The sequence below is a fragment of the Hemiscyllium ocellatum genome, chromosome 14 (assembly GCF_020745735.1).
Source record: "Hemiscyllium ocellatum isolate sHemOce1 chromosome 14, sHemOce1.pat.X.cur, whole genome shotgun sequence".
Taxonomy (NCBI): domain Eukaryota; kingdom Metazoa; phylum Chordata; class Chondrichthyes; order Orectolobiformes; family Hemiscylliidae; genus Hemiscyllium; species Hemiscyllium ocellatum.
The window spans coordinates 57944267-57963098 of NC_083414.1; the positions used below are offsets into that span (position 1 = coordinate 57944267).

An 18832-nucleotide genomic window follows, 5' to 3' on the forward strand; every position below is an offset into this window, starting at 1 on the left:
CCAAGCACCGATCTTCATGATACACCATCAGTACTGCCTATTAAACTGAGAATAACCTAGTTAATTTATTCTGATTTCTGCTCATTAATCAAGCCTCAATTTATGCTAGTACAATATCCCAATTCAATTCTGATTTCTGCTCATTAATCAATCCTCAACTTATGCTAGTACAATATCCCAATTTCATTTGTTCACTAACTACATGTGAGAGGTTGTCAAAGTCTTCTGACAATTCAAATACACCACATTCGGTGGTTCCTCTCCAATTCTGCCACAGTCATAGAGCTTGTACAGGCAAGAGGGAGGCCTTTTGGCTCATCATAAAATACTGAAGCCTTCCAAATATCAAGTATGAATCTTTAGTTCTTAGTGGCAACCATTTCCCACAATCAAATAACCAATTCCTTTCTCAAGATGAAGTCTAACTGAGCTTTTGCCACAAAAATGGATACTCTCTAATCTCAGTGATAATATTCTTACAAACATACTGCCACATTTATTTTCACAACTTGTATGGCAGTTCATCATCGCCTTTAGGGTTAACCCTAACTCCCACTTTATTCAAGGTATTTGTCTTTGCTGAAATGCTAAAATGAAACAAAAGGCAAGTACTCAACAGAGTATACGTGTATCAACTACGGTGTGTGTTGCCAGCTCTTCTAACTCCAGCACAACTAATGACTTTTTCACTGGAGGACACTGACTCAAACCACATCTCTTCTAAACATGCATTTCCACAGTAGCTACATAAAAAAGTAGGAGCACATTACGAATACTTGAATATCAAAGGGGCAGGAATGGTTGTTGGATGGTCCAGGGCTTAGATGTTTCAAAAGGAGTAGGGAGGGAGGTAAAAGAGGTAGGGGAGTGGCATTCCTAAATCAGGGATATTATAAAAGCTATGGAGAGGGAAGTTGTCAAGGAGGGTTTGTCTACTTAGTCATTATGGGTGGAAGTCAAACAGGAAAGGAGTGGTCATTTTACTCTGAGTTTTGTATAGACTCCCGAATAGCAACAGAGACACTGAGGAGCAGATTGGGAGGCAGATTTTAAAAAAGTGCAGAAGTAATAGAATTGTTATCATGGGTGACTTCAACTTCTCTCATACAGAACGGAACCTCCTTAGTGCAAATAGTTTGGATAGAGCAGATTTTGTCAGGTGTGTCCAGGAAGGATTCCTTCCTCAATATGTAGATAGGCCGACAAGAGGTGTGGCCATAGTTGATTTGGTGCTTGCCAACAAACCAGGTCAAGTGTCAGATCTTTCGATGGGAGTGCATTTCGATGATAGTGATCACAACTCCCTGACATTTATTACAATCCTGGAGAGGGATAGAAGCTGACGATATGAGAAAGTATTTAACTGCAGAAGGGGGAAGTACATCACTATTAGGCAGGAACTATGGAACATAAACTGGGAGCAGATATTCTCAGGGAAATGCATGGCAGAAATGTGAAGGTCATATAAGGAACACTTGCTGATAGTACTGTATAGGTTTGTCCCACTGAGGCAAGGAAGGAATGGTAGGGTGAAGGAACCTTGGATGGCAAGAGATGTGGAACATCTAGTCAAGAGGAAAGAGGTGGCTTACTTAAGGTTGAGGAAGCAAGGATCAGACAGGGCTCTAGAGGATTACAAGGTAACCAAGAAGGAACTGAAGAATGGACTTAGGAGAGCTAGTAGGGGTTATGAAAAATCTTTGGCCGGTCGGATTAAAGAAAACCCCAAGGTGTTCTATGATTATGACAGGAACAGCGGATGGCCAGAGATAGGATAAGGCTGGTGAGGGACTGTGGAGGGAACCTATGCCTGGAGTTGGAGGAGGTAGGAGAGGTCCTGAAAGAATACTTTGCTTCAGTATCACTAGTGAGATACCGTCGTTTGTGAGGACAGCGTGAACCGGCTGATATGCTTGAGCAGGTTGATGTTAAGGAGGAGGATGTGCTGGAAATTTTGAAAAACATGAGGATGGATAAGTCCCCTGGGCCAGACAGGATATGTCCAAGGTTGGTATGGGAAGAGATTGCTGCACCTTTGGTGATGATCTTTGCATCCTCACTGTCCATTGGAGTAGTACCAGATGATTGGAAGATAGTAAATGTTTTTTCCTTGTTCAAAAAAGGGAATTGAGATAACTCTGGAAATAACAGATCAGTCAGTGGTGGGCAAACTATTGGAGAGGATTCTGAGAGACAGGAGTTATGATTATTTGGAAAAACATAGCTTGATTAAAGATAGTCTGCATGGCTTTCAGAGGGGTAGGTCATGCTGCACAAGCCTTATTGACTTCTTGGAGTCTGTGACAAAACAGATTGATGAAGGTAGAATAGCGGATGTGGTGTTCATAGATTTTAGCAAGACGTTTGATAAGGTTCCCTATGGTAGGCTCATTCAGAAAGGAAGGATGCACAGAATACAGTGAAATTTGGTTGTCTGGATACAGAATTGGCTGGCCTACAGAAGACAGAGGGTGGTAATAAATGGAAACCATTCAGCCTGGAGCTTGGTGACCAGTGGTATTCCACAGGGATTAGTTCTGGGACCTCTGCTGTTTATGATTTTTATAAATGACTTGGATGAAGAAGTGGAAGGGGTGGATTAATACGTTTGCCAATGACACAAAGGTTGGTGGAGTTGTGGACAGTGTGCAGGGCTGTTGTAGATTGCAAAGGGACATTAACAGGATGCAGAACTGGACTAAGAAGTGGCAGATGGAGTTCAACCTGGAAAAGTCTGATGTGATTCACCTTGCAAGGTGAATGTGAATGCAGATTACAGGGTGAAAGGCAGGATTCTTGGCGGCGTGGAGGAACAGAGAGACTTTGGGGTCCATGTGCGTAGATCCCTCTAAGTGGCCACTAACTTGAGAAGTTGTTAAGACGACATAAGGTATATTGGCTTTCATTAGCAGGGGGATTGAGTTTAAGAGCCATGAAGTAACCAGAGACTTTCTGGTTTGTATAGCTTACCAGTAGGCTAGGAACATTTTACTACTTGATAATAGTATGATAATTTCAGTTAGAGGATTTCTCTTACTTTCTGTTGGTGCAGTAGACAAGACCTAATCGTTGGGGCTCATGATCCCATCCAACAAATATGATTCCAGTGTCATTTGGAGCCCAAAATGCCTGAAGTATAAACAGGAAATCAGGGATCAAAAATAAAGCAAAATGTTACAAAGCAGATCATTTCTATCACACGCCAGGGTGAGCAACCAGTTAATTGAAAATTTGTTCAAAAAAGGTTGATAAAGAAATCTAGCTTTAGTTATAGAAAATTATGTTTAAATTCTAGTTCTGTCTAAGATTTTAACCTGAAAATGTTAAATAATGCAAATTGCAGAATCTCAACTTTCAATGGCTTGAAAGTTACTTATCTTTGGCTTATCAGGTAGAGTTTTTTTGACAGAGTTGTGAATCTCAAAATGAGACTGGATAGCAAAATCAGGTGGATTTCCTCCACAGTGTAGAGCATAGAAACTGAACAATGTTAGCACCAGAAAAATGCGCAGCCCAAGGTCCTCCTCCAAGTAGAATGACTTCCAGTGCTCTTGGTGAATACCATTTCAAGAGCCTGAGACTGACAAAAGTCCGAGTACTTTCAGGCATTGGAATGCCAGACATCGTGCAATCACTTTGACTATTCTTGTTTCTAGAATACATTCCTTGCTGTTGGCCATATCTTCCTTGAACATTAAACCTGAGTAACAGTAAGTGTTCTTGCTCAAGGTTCATTTATAATAAATTACACTTATGTCAACATAGAATTAAATAGTTTGTCCAACAGGAGATAAATTAGACTGGAAACAAAGAGTCACAATAATTCATAGAGCCCATAACAGTGTGGAAGCAGGTCATTCAGCCAATCGAATCCACACCAACCCTCCAAAGAGCATCCCACCCAGACACAACCCCATTACCCTGTCCCTGTAACCCGGCATTTCCCATGGCTAACCCACTTAGTCTACACATGCCCAGACACTATGGTCAATTTAGCATGGCCAATCCACCTAACCTGCAGATCTTTGGACTGAGGAAGCCAGAGCACTCGGAGGAAACCCACACAGGAATGTGCAGGTAAGGTGGATCAGCCATGGGAAATGCAAGGTTACAGGGAAAGGGTAGGGAGGGGTAAGTCTGCAAGGGATGCTCTTTGGAGAGTCGGTGTAGACTTTTTGGGCGAAATGGTCGGTTTCCACACTGTAGAGATGCTATGATTCTTTATTCACCGAATTTTAGAAGAGTGGTAGTGAGTGTATAGAAATTTATAAAATTCTAACAGGAATAGACAGGGTAAATTCAGGAGAATCTTCATGATCACTGGGGAGTCTAGAATCAAGGGTCACACTGTAAGGGTACGAGGTAGGCCATTTAGGGCTGAGATGATGAGAAATGACTTCACCCAGAGAAAAGTTAGCCTGTGGAATTCTCTATCATAACATTCTGAGACCAAAACATTGAATGTATTCAAGGACTTGGATGTAGAGCATCGGACTAAATGTGATCAAGGGGTGTGGGGAGAAAGCAGGAACAGGGTAAAGATTTGGATAATTTGCCTTGATCATATTGAATGGTGGAGCAGCCAGAGGGACTGAACGGCCTATTTCCTGCCCCTATTTTCTATGATTCCTATGAGGAGGTTGGGTGGCCATGTTGGTAAGGGATGATATTTAGTCCCTTGTGCGGGGGGACCTAGAATCAGGGGATGTAGAGTCAGTATGGATTGAGCTGAGAAATTCTAAGGGTAAAAAGACCCACTTGGGAGTTATCTACAGGCCCCCAAACAGTCGTCTGGATGTCGGATGTAAGTTGAATCAGGAGCTGAAATTGGCCTGTCGCAAAGATGTTACTACAGTTGTTATGGAGGATTTCAAAGTGCAAGTAGACTGGGAGAATCAGGATGGTATTGGACCTCAAGAAAGAGACTTTGTGGAGTGCCTCCGAGATGGATTCTTAGAACAGCTGCTGCTGGAGCTTACCAGGGAGAAGGCAATTCTGGATCTGGTATTGTGCAACGAACCAGAATTGATCAGGGACCTTGAAGTGAAGGAGCCACTGTGAAATAGTGACCATAATACAATAAGCTTCAATCTGCAATTTGAGAGGGAGAGGGTACAATCAGAAGTGACAATATTTCTGTTGAATAAAGGGAAACTATGGAGCTATGAGGGAGGAGCTGGCCAAAGTTCAATGGTGCAATACCTGAGCAGGGATGACAGTGGAGGAACAATGGCAGATATTTCTGTGTATAATGCAGAAGATGCAGGATCAGTTCATTCCAAAAAGGAAGAAAGATCCTAGGAGGAGGCATGGGTGGCTGTGGCTGACGAGGGAAGTTAAGAAACATACAAAGTTAGAAGAGAAAAAGTATAACATAGCAAAGATAAGTGGGAAAATGGAGGACTGGGAAGCTTTTAAAGAACAACAGAGAATTACTAAGAAGGAAATATGCAGAGAAAAAAATGAGGTACGAAGGTAAGCTGGCCAAAAATATAAAGGAGGAGAGTAAAAGCTTTGTTAGGTATGTGAAAGGCAAAAAAATGGTTAAGACTAAAATTGGGTCCTTGAAGACAGAAACAGAGGAATATATTATGGGGAACAAAAGAAATGGCAGAAGAATTGAATTGGTACTTCAGATCTGTGTTCACTGGGGAAGACACAAGCAATCTCCCTGAGGTAACAGTGGCTGAAGGACCTGAACTTAAGGGAATTCTTATTTGCCAGGAATTGGTGTTGGAGAGACTGTTAGTTCTGAAGGTTGCTAAGTCCCCGGTGCCTGATGGTCTACATCCTAGGGTACTGAAAGAGGTGGCTCGAGAAATGGTGGATGCGTTAGTGGTTATTTTCCAGAGTTCGATAGATTCGGGATTGGAGGGTGGCTAATGTTGTACCACTTTTTAAGAAAGGTGGGAGAGAGAAAGCAGGAAATTATAGACCAGTTAGTCTGATCTCAGTGGTGGGAAAGATGCTGGAGTCTATTATAAAGGATGAAATTATGACACATCTGGATATTAGTAACAGGATAGATTAAAGTCAGCATGGACTTATGAAGGGAAATCATGCTTGACTAATCTTGTGGAATTTTTTGAGGATGTAACTCTGAAGATGGATGAGGGAGATCCAGTAGATGTAGTGTACCTGGACTTTCAGAAAGCTTTTGATAAAGTCCCACATAGGAGGTTAGTGAGTAAAATTAGGGCGCGTGGTATTGGGGGCAAAGTACTAACTTGGATTGAAAGTTGGTTGGCTGACAGGAAACAAAGTAGTGGTAAACAGCTCCATTTTGGAATGGCAGGCAGTGACCAGTGGGGTACCGCAGGGATCAGTGCTGGCACCGCAGCTTTTTACAATATATATTAATGATATAGAAGATGGTATAAGTAATAACATGAGCAAATTTGCTGATGATACTAAGCTGGGTGGCAGGGTGAAATGTGAGGAGGATGTTAGGAGATTACAGGGTGACCTGGACAGGTTAGGTGAGTGGTCAGATGCATGGCAGATGCAGTTTAATGTGGATAAATGTATGGTTATCCACTTTGGTGGCAAGGACAGGAAGGCAGATTACTACCTGAATGGAATCAATTTAGGTAAAGGGGCAGTACAGAGAAATCTGGGTGTTCTTGTACACCAGTCAAGGTAAGCATGCAGGTACAGCAGGTAGTGAAGGCAGCTAATAGCATACTGGCCTTCATAACAAGAGGGATTGAGTTATAGAAACAAAGAGGTTCTTCTGCAGCTGTACAGGGCCCTGGTGAGACCACACCTGGAGTATTGTGTGCAGTTCTGGTCTCCAAATTTGAGGAAAGACATTCTGGCTATTGAGGGAGTGCAGCGTAGGTTCACGAGGTCAATTCCTGGAATGGCGGGACTACCTTACGCTGAAAGTCTGGAGTGACTAGGCTTGTATACCCTTGAGTTTAGAAGACTGAGAGGGGATCTGATCGAGACATAAGACAAAGGATTGGACACGCTGGAGGCAGGAAACATGTTGGGTGAGTGCAGAACCAGAGGACACAGCTTAAAAATACGGGGTAGACCATTTAGGATAGAGATGAGGAGAGACTTCTTCACCCAGAGAGTAGTGGGTGTATGCGATGCTCTGCCCCAGAAGGCAGTGGAGGCCCAGTCTCTGGATTCATTGAAGAAAGAGTTGGATAGAGCTCTCAAGGATAGTGGAATCAAGGGTTATAGAGATAAGGCAGGAACAGGATACTGATTAAGGATGATCAGCCATGATCATATTGAATGGTGGTGCAGGCTAGAAGGACAGAATGGCCTACTCCTGCAACTATTGTCTATTGTCTATTCCATGCATGAAGTATTCCAAACAATCAAGGAGTACAATAAACTGTTAAGCCTTTCCATACAAATTTAATGCAGCCATTCTCTATTATATGCTTGCATCCCCAACAAACTGGCCAACTCCCTTTCTTGGGAATGGATCCAGATTAACTCAGCAGAATTAGGAAAGCTCAAAAATATTCCTATTTATCGAAAAGCAGGCAAGATAACAAAAAAAACACATCACAGTCAATTAATGTATCAAAAATGTCTAAGATCCAACACCAATTGTGGAATAGCATAACTGCAGAGCTGTGGGCAATCAATTTTCAGTGCGGCATTAGTTTGCTCTTGGAAGAGTCAGTGCTTATGCATCCAAATCTATTTCAAGAGTGCTATTTGCTGGCGTGTTTGCTAATGAGATATTTAGTTTAAAAATTGAAGATACCATCAAATCTTAGTTTTTAACATTTGCAGCAAATTAGGCAGGCTAATGTTACAAAAGAATGCAAAATCAACTTAGAGGTGGTTATACATTCACTGATAACAGTAATTTCAAAATATCCTGAATCTTGGCATGATACAATACAAAGTGAGTAGTTTTTATGGATGTATTCCCAAATGTTATTTTGATATCAGTTACATAAATCTAACAATTCTATTTTTTTTTAAATGTGAACATTTGCCAAATGCAACTGAAAAAACAAGGAATTTTGAAGGCTCATACTAAACATTGCATACTTTCTAGAGTCTGAACACAAAATAATTTAAAATTGCAAGGATGGTTGCTGTAAATCAGAAACAAAAATAGAGATCACGAGAAAAGCTCAGCAGGTCTGTGGAGAGAAATCAAAGTTAAAGTTTCGAGTCAATTGACCTTTCCTCAGAACGGACTGAACAAAAAACTCCAGATCAAGTTTCACCAGAGTTTTCATTGATTTAATAGTTAAGTTTTATAATTTTTGAGACAATTTTGGTTAAATTTTGAAATTGAGCAATCTTAAACAAGGATAAAAATAAAGTGATTGAAACATGATGTGAAATACAAACCTGTCCAGGAGAAATGTGTTCAGGTATTCCTTCCAACACAGAGATATTGCTACTCTCAATATCAAGTGCACACAGCACAGGAGTCGTCTTCTTCATCAGGTTTTCTCCCCAGTCCTCCCAAAACACAAACTCATCCCCCTGCAGAATAAGAAATAATAAATATAAATACCACCTGGAATTTTGCACAGGGTACAAGCAGAATTACACAGCCTAGCAGAGCTGGCTTATGTTTGCAAGATTTCTGATTCCAAAGGGTAGCTGAAACCAAGAGTGTTAAAAGTTTTACAAACTTATTAGGATTGTGAAATAAATGAAGAGACTTAATTCCAAATACCATAGGAATCATCAACCTCATTTCTTTCAATTGATATTTTTCTGGCCCTTTGCTGTGTCATACTCATTTACAGTCGAAAGTATAGTAAAAATTGAGGTTTGGAAATTCTTCATTTCTTATACGATTTTAAATAACCTTGAGTTAATGTTGAAAGCAGATGTTCAAACAAATTAAATTCAAGATAAAGTAAAATGTGCTGGTTTAATGAAGCACTACATAACATTTAGATGCTATCATCACTCATGAAGTGCTAGAGATTTTCCACATTACTTGGTGGTTTATTTTTGAGCAGATGTGTAAATTCTGATGCATATGCACAAAGAATGCTGGAGAGTCTACAATACATGATTTTCAGTGAAATTATTATATTATAGCAACAAAAACCAACAGGCAGAGTTATATGTTTTGTCAAAACCTTTTTGTGCATAAAGTTGTAACTAACAAATCAGTCTGCTTGGGAGTGATGCATTATTAATATATGACATCTTAGGGTTATTAATGCCTAATTAATATCTAGTTAATTCTTAGGCATGCAGCAAAGTCTGACAAATCATTGTTTCACACTCGCCTTTAAAACTCTTCTCTCAGTTAATCGCCTCACCTAGTGTGCATTCACTTATTTAAAATATGAGTGTTGATTTGGACAGTCAATGAGTTCTTAATTAAGTACTAGGATGGATCTTGAGAGCATTGGACTGTAAATCTAATTCAAGTTGTTTTCACTCAGTTTAATCAATTAATGAGACAACAAATTTGAATAGTGTCATGTATTGACCACGTTAATGCCAAAATGTAACCCACTCAAAACTAACCTGACTTCCATTGGAGAAGCACTGGGAACAAAGAAATGTAGAAAACATGTGCAGGTGTAGGCCATTCGTCCCTTCGAGTGTGCACCACAATTGAATATGATCATGGCTGACCATGCAATTTCAGTATCCCATTCCCACTTTTTCTGCACATCCCTTGATCCCTTTAGCCACAAGAAACAAGTCCAGATCCCTCTTGAATATATCTAATGAACTAGCCCCAACAACTTTCTGTGGTAGAAAATTCCATAAGTTCACAACTCTCTTAATGAAGAAATTCTTCCTCATCTTAGTCGTGAATGGCTTGTCCCTTATTCTTATACTGTGACCCCCAGTTCTGAACTTCCCAAACATCGGGAACATTCTCCCTGCATCTAGCCTGTCCAGTCAATCCTGTCATCCCAGCAATCAGGAGCTAGCCCTTTTGTGCAAGAACATGATCCCGATTTCAAATGTTGAAACAGTGATGTTTCTTGGTTAACTGACACAAGTTGTCATCACAGTACAAGATACTGATGCAAGACTGCTCCTTTTAATGAAGGGTTTGAATTCTTGCTCACAGAATAGTAAACATGGGAGAATGGATTCCCATTAAAAACATCTTACATTGCAACAATTCATTTTTATATTTTGATAAAGTACTGACTGGTTTCATCCAATAACACTGTAGAGAATCTAATCTAATCTAAAACACAAGCTGCCTGAAAAGAAAATAGCTAAATCACTTCAACTTTCTAACTACAATTGCAGTTGGTGCTTAGTTAACCATTCTTAGCTGAAGTAGCAGCATTAATGTTACAACGGGATACAATACCTGCTTTGGAAGCGTTAACAAATCTGTCTCCCCAGATGGTCATGAATAGCCTTCAAGGATCATACAAGAAGAAAAACCACTTGAAAACAATAGCAAGTACCAAGAGAGACATGACTTTCAGAAGCCAAAGGAAAAAAAGGATATAGAAACAAAATGCATTGTAGGCAGTAAAGCTAGTACAAAGCTGACCCACATTAGGACTATAAGCTTATTATTTACGGAATACAACCTCAGAGTCAAGTAAAATCAGGCCAATCAACAAAGTACTGGAGAACTTCAGCAGGTCTGGCAGCATTTGGAGAGATGGAAACAGAGTCAACAATTGAAATCTAAGGGATTCTTCTTTGAAACTGAAGAGAGGTGGAAATCTGATGAGTTGTAGGCTGTTTAAAAAGAGGACAGGCAAATCGAACAAAAACAAAGTTCAGGGCAGGGTTAACTGATGAGGGAAAATAGAAATCATAGGTACCACAGAACAGTGAAAGAAATGTTGTTTCTTTTTAAAAAGTAACTTTCGAAATCATCAGCTATCTAAACTTCAAACGTTTTCTTAAACACAACAATTCTATTTTAGACCTCTCTTATCTGTCACTCCTCCATGTACTGTACTCTCCAAGGATATCATTCCTTTTCTCCTGATACCAGTCCTTTCAGTATTCAATGTCAAAAGTTCCCCGTAATATCTGGGCAAGTCTCTGTTAAAAGGCATATTCACAACCAACAGCTATGAAACGTCACATGTTCATAGCATAAGATTACGTTAAACCTAAAACCTTTCACTGAAACACACTCCCCTATCTAAATGCTAATCTTCCTGGATTGCACATGTGAGAGTGGAGAGAAGAACAGTACTGTACTTTGACAGGTTTCTCTTGTTTCTCTGGTTTGATATTGTCTTCTTCTTCCTCATTCACACTGAGCTGTGGTTTAGGTTGGAAGAAGGATTCCACTTTGGGTCTTTTCTTTTCAGCGACGTACAGAATGTGAGTCTCTGAGTGAGACCACACAAGGCAGCCAAAGTGATCTGGTAAGGGGGGGGAGAGAAGAAGAACAACACAAGAATAATAATTAAAGAACATAACAGTACAGAAAAAAGTCTTCAAAGTAATACTTTCAGGAGCTGCAAAGGGGATCAGAGGCTTTCTAAAATGACTTATTTCCAGCCAATATAATAAACAGAAGCAAAATCAGAAATTGTTGGAAAAACTCAGCAGATTTGGCAGCATCTGAGAACAGAAAACAGAACTAATGTTTTGGATCTAGTGACCCTACTTCAGAACTGAGTGTAGCTTGGAAAAGGTGGGCATACAGAGGAACCTCGATTATCCGTATAAGATGAGCGGGCAGTATTTCGTTTGGATAACTGATTATTCAGATAACTGATTCAATGCTTCTGGGACTCGGAATTTTCTGAAGATTCCTTATTCCTCGCTTTGCCTGCCTTGCCCCCTCTCTCTGACAGGGTTTGTTTCGGAGCAGACACACACTTGTGTTTGAGGGACCTGCAGCATTGCTGAAGCGACTCCCTGCTGCTGCCACTTCACTTCAATGGGATTGACAGACTGAGCACTTGCTATGTCCACTCCCCATTCAGGATAGGAGACAGCAGTGTGCCACGCAGCACCGCCACCACGCCTTCCCACCCACCCCTTCCCCCAACCCTGAGCCACCATGCCACCCATGATGAAAGTTCAATGACAGAAATTAGACAAACATGTTGCCAGGGTTGGAGGATTTGAACTTTAGGGAGAGAGTGAATAGTTTGGGGCTGTTCTTTTCCTGAAGCATCAGAGACTGAGGGGTGACCTTATAGAGGTTTATAAACTCATGAGATGCATGAATAGAGTAAATAGTCAAGGCCTTTTCCCTGAGGTGAGGGAACAAGAGGGGATAAGTTTACAGTGAGAGGGGAAAACTTTGAAAGGGACATCAGGGGCAACTATGGAATGTGGTGCCAGTGAAAGTAGTGGAGTCTGGTACAATTACAACATTTAAAAAGCACCTGGATGGTATTTGAATAGGAAGGCTTTAGAGGGATACGGGCCAAGTGCTTGCAAATAGGACAAGATTAGTTTAGGATATCTGGTCAGCATGCATGAGTTGAACTGAAGGTTCCATTTCTGTGCTGTACATCTTTATGACTCCACATGAGAAGGTGCTCAGGCCCTAAAATTATTGAACTCTACAATGAATCCAAAAAGTTGTAGGGTTCAAGATTGGCATTTCTACCAATAGCTGTATTGCTTCCAGAGGCCACGGAACAGTTTTCTGACTCTTTCCCAGGAGGTCCTGGTGGGGACTGTAATGTTTCGCAGAAAAGTGTTGATCGTTGCAGATGGGAGAAGAAGCCAACATCAAAAAACACACCAGGTAGGGCTGTAAATGAGAGAACAAGTGTGGTCCTTTGAAACTGCTGCAAGGGTTATTAGGCCAAAGAAAATCAGTTCAATTCTATTGTTAGGTGCAAACCGCTCCCAATTGTTACTTGCCTAGTATTCTCCTGGCAGCTCTCCTGACATCAACACATCTTGCAGCTCCACTCGTTCCTCTCCCTCGATGCATTTTTCACACACTGATTTCAATAGCCAATGACAATTACCCAATTGCTATCTCATGACTCAGAAATACCCTATTCAACTGTTCACTTTCTACCCTCTCCACACAATTAATCATTCACATTACTAACTCTATTTTCTCTTTGCAGAAATAAGTGTAGCACTTTAGGCAGAAACAGACTTGGGATGATACTCCAGTAAGAATGTAACTAACATAAAAAGAAACCTTCAGGGTGGCGAAATGCATGGCCAAATGTTATGGACAGATGGGAGTCCCAGATTTCCAGTGATAGCATTAACAATTTAATTGTCATTTAGCACATCACAATCTCTTACTGAATTGCTATCATAGCTGATGAACATCAACACAACGTTAACTTCTAGTTCTTCTCTAACATCAGTTCTAATTCATGTCATTCATCGTTTAAGTCCTTCAAATATCACATAGAACCTGGGGTGGAGGCGACCCAGGAGTCCTCACAGGAGGCTGCGTATTCTGAGGAAGCATTTTCACATGACTCATGTACAACTTCATAAACTGAGATGCGTTCACCTCCAAGGCCTGCACGGGTGATAGCTAAGTTGACACATGGTGAAGCACACATCGCACATTAAAAGGACAACTCGAGATCAGAAAAAGAAATCATGGCATCCAAATCAAAGTTAAAATTGAGAATCTCTGGGCATGATTTTCCAAAACCTTTTCAGGGCTAGGGTGCAACTAACACATTACCCCACCACAGAGATAAATCACCTGAAGATCTGCCAATAAATTCGTTAAAAACTGACAGACAGTGTGAGGGTAAGCATCTATCACAACCCTTGACACTGACATCTGGAGTTGTCAGCCAAAGCTCTTCAAGTCCTACTCTTACATGGATCGAGAAGACAAATTATTTTGATTGGCTGGTCAAGAGATGGACGTTGCAGGGAGTGGATACTCCATGGCAAGGTTAGAAGATAAATTTCCAAGGCCAGATATTTGCTTCTAATCCATGCCTTTAATTTCCCCCCAAAAAATGTGACTGGAGACCGTCCCTCCACCACCCAAACTTGTCAGCAGTCACCATGGTTTTCTAGGAAAACAAGCAAACCTTCCACTTATTGGGGTTGCAGATGATTGGGAAGATGATGAGTTAAGGCCTTTAAGCTCTCTTTCATTGAGCACTGTTAATTGTTTGTACTTTGACAAAGCTCCCAGTGGACCTTCTTGTCAAACAGTTAAATGGTGAGCTGGTGAAAAGGGATACGCATCTCTTCAGGGCCAACTCACCCAATTATTTCCCTTTCTTCTCAACTCTATTTTCATGGAGCATAAAGCTCCACCCATTACTCTTTCAGTTAAAATGTGAGAAGAGCTTTCTTCAACATCTCATGGTATAAGAACTGATGTGGAAATATTTGATGTTGATACTGATTGCCTAAAGTGGAAAGTGCTCCATTTCACAGCACGCTGTGGGAAAAATATTCATTACAAAAGTATAATTAAAAGTTATTTTCACCACTAATTTCAGCTTCCAAAATATTGATAGCATTCTGTATTAAATATAAATCACCTCATCGCACGGACATTGCAGTATTAAGATCCATATATTCTTAAGAAATCTACAGTTCTAATGGACTTGGAAATAACAATTTACAATTGTGATGAGCTTAATGCATCTTAAAAGCTCCACGTCAATACTGATTCTGCAAAACACTTTTTTTTATTCCTGGACTAGAATATGTTAAAACCTACATTCTATCTTGCAAAAGGAAATTTTGTGCAAAATTTATTTACGTTGTAAGGCGAAGAGAATGCACACTAGGACAGTTGTTTTTGTTTTAAAAAAAAAATTGGCCAATTTGCTCTGCTTTGTCTTTCCATTTCTCCAAAGCCACGATGTAATTTTTCATAGCAAAGGCAAAATCCTTATTTGCTTTTGCCAAATACAGGAGGAGAAGAGAACAAATATATTTAACTCCCCGTATGCAAACAACTGTATACACTACTGGTCTTGAAGGATAAATGAAACAAAGCATCATTTTTTCTGAAAAATTTCACTGATTCCAGTTGTAGTCTTACCATCTTCATACACTTTGCCATGCTTCTCAAGCGCAGTCAGGTTTATACTCTTCTCCTTGGAGTTTTTATTCCAGATCTGAAGGTGCAATAAATCAGTATAAGAGTGCAGTCAACAACATACAGAAGTTCAATAATTTTGATAAATTTAGCATCAAACCCAAATCAATACACTGCCCTCTTGTTATAGATTTAACAAGGCTTGCAAATTTGATGCGAGAAGTCCAACCCCCCCCTCCCCCAAATGACTTGGGTCTGAAACGCACTGCTGGAAATGCTGTAGATACAAAGTCAATTGAGGCATTCAAGGGGGCACGTAATCATCTAAATGTGTGAAGATATAGGGAGACAAATTACACAAAGTCATAACGCTTGTTGGCTAGCCAGTTTAGGACCACAAACCGAGTGGCTTCCTTTTGTGTGCAACAATTCTGTGATTGGGAAGCTGAAAGCAAAAATTTCTAAATAAATTCTGGCTTACAAAATTTCACAAAAATAATGCAGCATAAGTTAACCAAGGAGTGGTCGTAGATGATAACTTCACAGTCAGTTTCAGGGAACATCATTGGGTCCCATGACTGAATAACAAAAAAGAAATATTAGAAAATGGCTCTGAGAGCAGCAATTTCAATGGATGGAAAATTGCAGAAAGGATGTATGTCATTTTTTTACTAGCCACTGGCTCCATTGTCAAATTCAAAGAATGAAACACTTTTTTTTAAATCATTCACGGGATAAGGGCATTGCTGGCTAGGTTAGCATTCATTGCCAATCCCTAATTGCACAGAGGGCAGTTAAGAGTCAACCACATTGCTGTAGGTCTGGAGTCACATGGAGGCCAGACTAGGTAAGGATGGCACCTTCCTTCCCTCAAGGACATTAGTGAACCAGATTGTTTTTTTCCCCCAACAATTGACAATGGATTCATGGTCATCATGACTCTTAACTTCAGATTTTCTGTTATTGAAATCAAATTCCATAATTTGCCAAGATGAGATTCAAACCCAGGTTCCCAGAACATTACTGTGTCTCTGCATTAACAGTCCAGACATAATACCACGAGGCCATCACTTCCCCAAAGATGCTTCTGTTGTTCTGCAATATGTCCCTCTGTCTGTTTTTGCCTTGTGACATTGCTGGTGTCTCCAACCTGAGAATAGCCAACCCTGGTTCAAAGATACATGACTTGATTGAGACCACTAGTCCCATCTGGACCAGTTTGATGTTCTGTTGGTAAGGTATTGTGTCAAGCTAGTCCACGCATTTCCTCCAGACCAGTTCATCCCTAATCCGTACCATATATGACAACAGTCCTGTTTGAGGCACCACCACTGCTTGGATGCATTTCTCCCCCTGACATAATTCCAGACCACATGGTGTCTTTTCTTGGAATACCCTTGACATTGAGGTTCCCACCCTTCTGGCTATCTTGATTTTGCTCTACCACATCTCTGGTCTCTTCCAGCCAAATATGGTTCAAATATGGTTCTCAGCTGGGTTGAATATTAAGAACACCAATGAACATTGGGCCATCACATATGGCATGTTCCAATACATGCTGAGAAACTTGTTCATTTACTATCCTGGTGACCCCTCCTCTTTAAGGTCTGCTTGAAGGTTTGAACAAATCTTTCTGCCTAGCTATTTGTTGCAGGACGGAATGCAGCCAATCTCATGGATCTGCTTTCATGATTTTCCGGGTACTCCTCAAACTATTGCACCACAAACTGTGGACCATTGTCACTCACGACTTGTTCAGTGTTCCCAAAACAGGGATGCAAGATGGTGGCGACCTAGGGAGGATCGCATTTGCTGGGCTCCACGCCACAACAAAGGACAGAGCTCGAACCTGTCCGATCCATGAGGTTAAAAAAAACAAGTAAAAGAGCTACAGAACCTGAAAACTTTACTTGCCTTAATTTTTGATGCAGGAGAATGCTGAAAAAAGGTGGTCTGCCCAGGGACAGGTCAGCGGCTCAATCCATCAACTGCATTCTTGCTTACTCACCAGGCCTTGGTTGAGGAGCTTGCTGAATCTCATAAAGTCGTTGAGAAGCAGATTGAAGAAAAAAAAAAGAGGAAAAGCTGACCCCAGTCTCTGCTATGCTGCTAGACCTGGGGAAAAGGACTGATGAGCTCAAGCGTCAGGCCAAAGGGGTGGAAGCAGAGGCTGATTCATCCAAGAGTCAGATTGATGCCCTGGAAACACAGGTCCATGGTTTGCTGGATCTGGTGGATGACCTTGGGAACAGGGGCTGAAGAAAGAACCTTTACATTGTTGGCATGGTTGAGAAGATGGAAGATGAATGGCTAGTAGAATTCTTTTTGAAGTGGTTCCTGGAATTGAGGCTGAAAAGGGAACGTTAAAGATTGAGAGAGCTCACCAGGTGGCAGCAGAAAGGCCAGCAATGGACCAGCGCCCTCATCCTACCCTGGTATGGTTCCATCATTATAAACACAAGCAGAGTCATGAAAGCTTCCAGAGCACAAGGGAAGGATCCAAAGCAATTGGTGCGTGAGCGCTCCAGGGTCATGTTTTCCAAGACTTCTCAGCGGCACGATTCAGAAAAGGATGCCCTACGATAGCATCAAGAGACTGAGAAAGCTTGGTACCAGTACTCTCTAAGATATTCAGCAGTGCTTCAGATTGAAGTGAGAGATGGCACAGGGCAGGGTGACACTAGGCACATGGACAGACAAGGTGGTTGCTGAGCCATAAGTTAGCCATTAACACACAAGATGGCCACCAGACCACAATGTGGAGAGAGACAGCAGAGCAAACACAGATGCTGCATGGGGCTACCGGAATGCCAGCACAATGCACTCACAACCTAGTGGATTAGTTTAAGGCAGGTGGCAGAGAGAATACATGAGTGTGTATACTGCCCGCCGAAGTGTCTGGTCCAACCAACACCTTTGATAGAAATGCTAACAGTTTGATACCGACTCAATGCAAAATGCTAATAGCCAGGGTTGCAGTAATCGTCCTTCTCTGGAAGAGCAATTAGTGCCTGTTACTACAGCAATGACATCCATGCAGACACTGAAACTGACACTATCTGCACCAAAACGGACAATGACCGTGCTGACATTAACAAAGGCTGTGCTGGAACTGACAATGACTGCATCAAAACTATCAACAATTCTGCAATATTAACAACAAACAAACTATGTTACAGAGACAATAACCTCATCACTGATCTATTATATCACAAAATGTATAAAAGTATCTTGATACGTGCTCCCGGTTGAAAGAAGAATCGCAGCTAGCCACTGTGCTGTTGGTGTCTTTCTCTCCCCGGAGCTCCGGTATTTCCTCGTACAATAAACTCTGTCGTTGAACCCAGATTCTGACTCGGAGACTGGTGATTTTTCCCATAATAGGGTTCATTATAATGGATATACATTTATTTGACTCGCCAGAGAAAGCAACTTTGTGGACATGCTGACTTAAGCTAAATAATTGGGGTGGCACAGTGGCTCAGTGGTTAGCACTGCTGCCTCACAGCACCAGCATCCCAGGTTTGTTTCCAGCCTCGGGCAACTGTCTGTGTGGAGTTTGCACATTCTTCCCATGTCTGCGTGGGTTTCTCTGGTTTCCTCCCGCAGGCCAGGTGAATTGGCCATGTTAAACTACCAATAGTGCTAGGTGCAGTAGTCAGAGAGAAGTGGGTCTAGGTGCTTTACTCTTCAGAGGGTTGGTGTGGACTTGTTGAGCTGAAGAGCCTGTTTCTATACTGTAGGGAATCTAATCTAAAAAAAAAGGCACAGAAAACAGAGTTGTTTGGATTTGTCTTTCTTTATAAAGGACTTGGTGGTGTCTCCTTTTTGTTGGTAATAAGTTGCGTTAAATTATGCTCGAGATGGATAGAGTATGTATCTTTAATTTCTAAGTTAAGTTACACCACGGGATGTGTGACATAT

The 18832-nt window shown here is 41.1% G+C and overlaps 1 protein-coding gene across 1 annotated transcript in view; it reads right to left on the minus strand.

Annotated features, from left to right (window-relative positions):
- The window catches only part of apeh (acylaminoacyl-peptide hydrolase), an 80058-nt gene that overhangs the window by 38682 nt on the left and 22544 nt on the right, over window positions 1-18832 (minus strand). The window contains exons 5-8 of the mRNA XM_060835726.1: window positions 14912-14987; window positions 11149-11315; window positions 8335-8472; window positions 3038-3129 (exon numbers count right to left, since the gene is read on the minus strand). Of these exons, the coding sequence (XP_060691709.1) occupies window positions 3038-3129; window positions 8335-8472; window positions 11149-11315; window positions 14912-14987 (473 nt within the window). The remainder of the gene's footprint in view (window positions 1-3037; window positions 3130-8334; window positions 8473-11148; window positions 11316-14911; window positions 14988-18832) is intronic.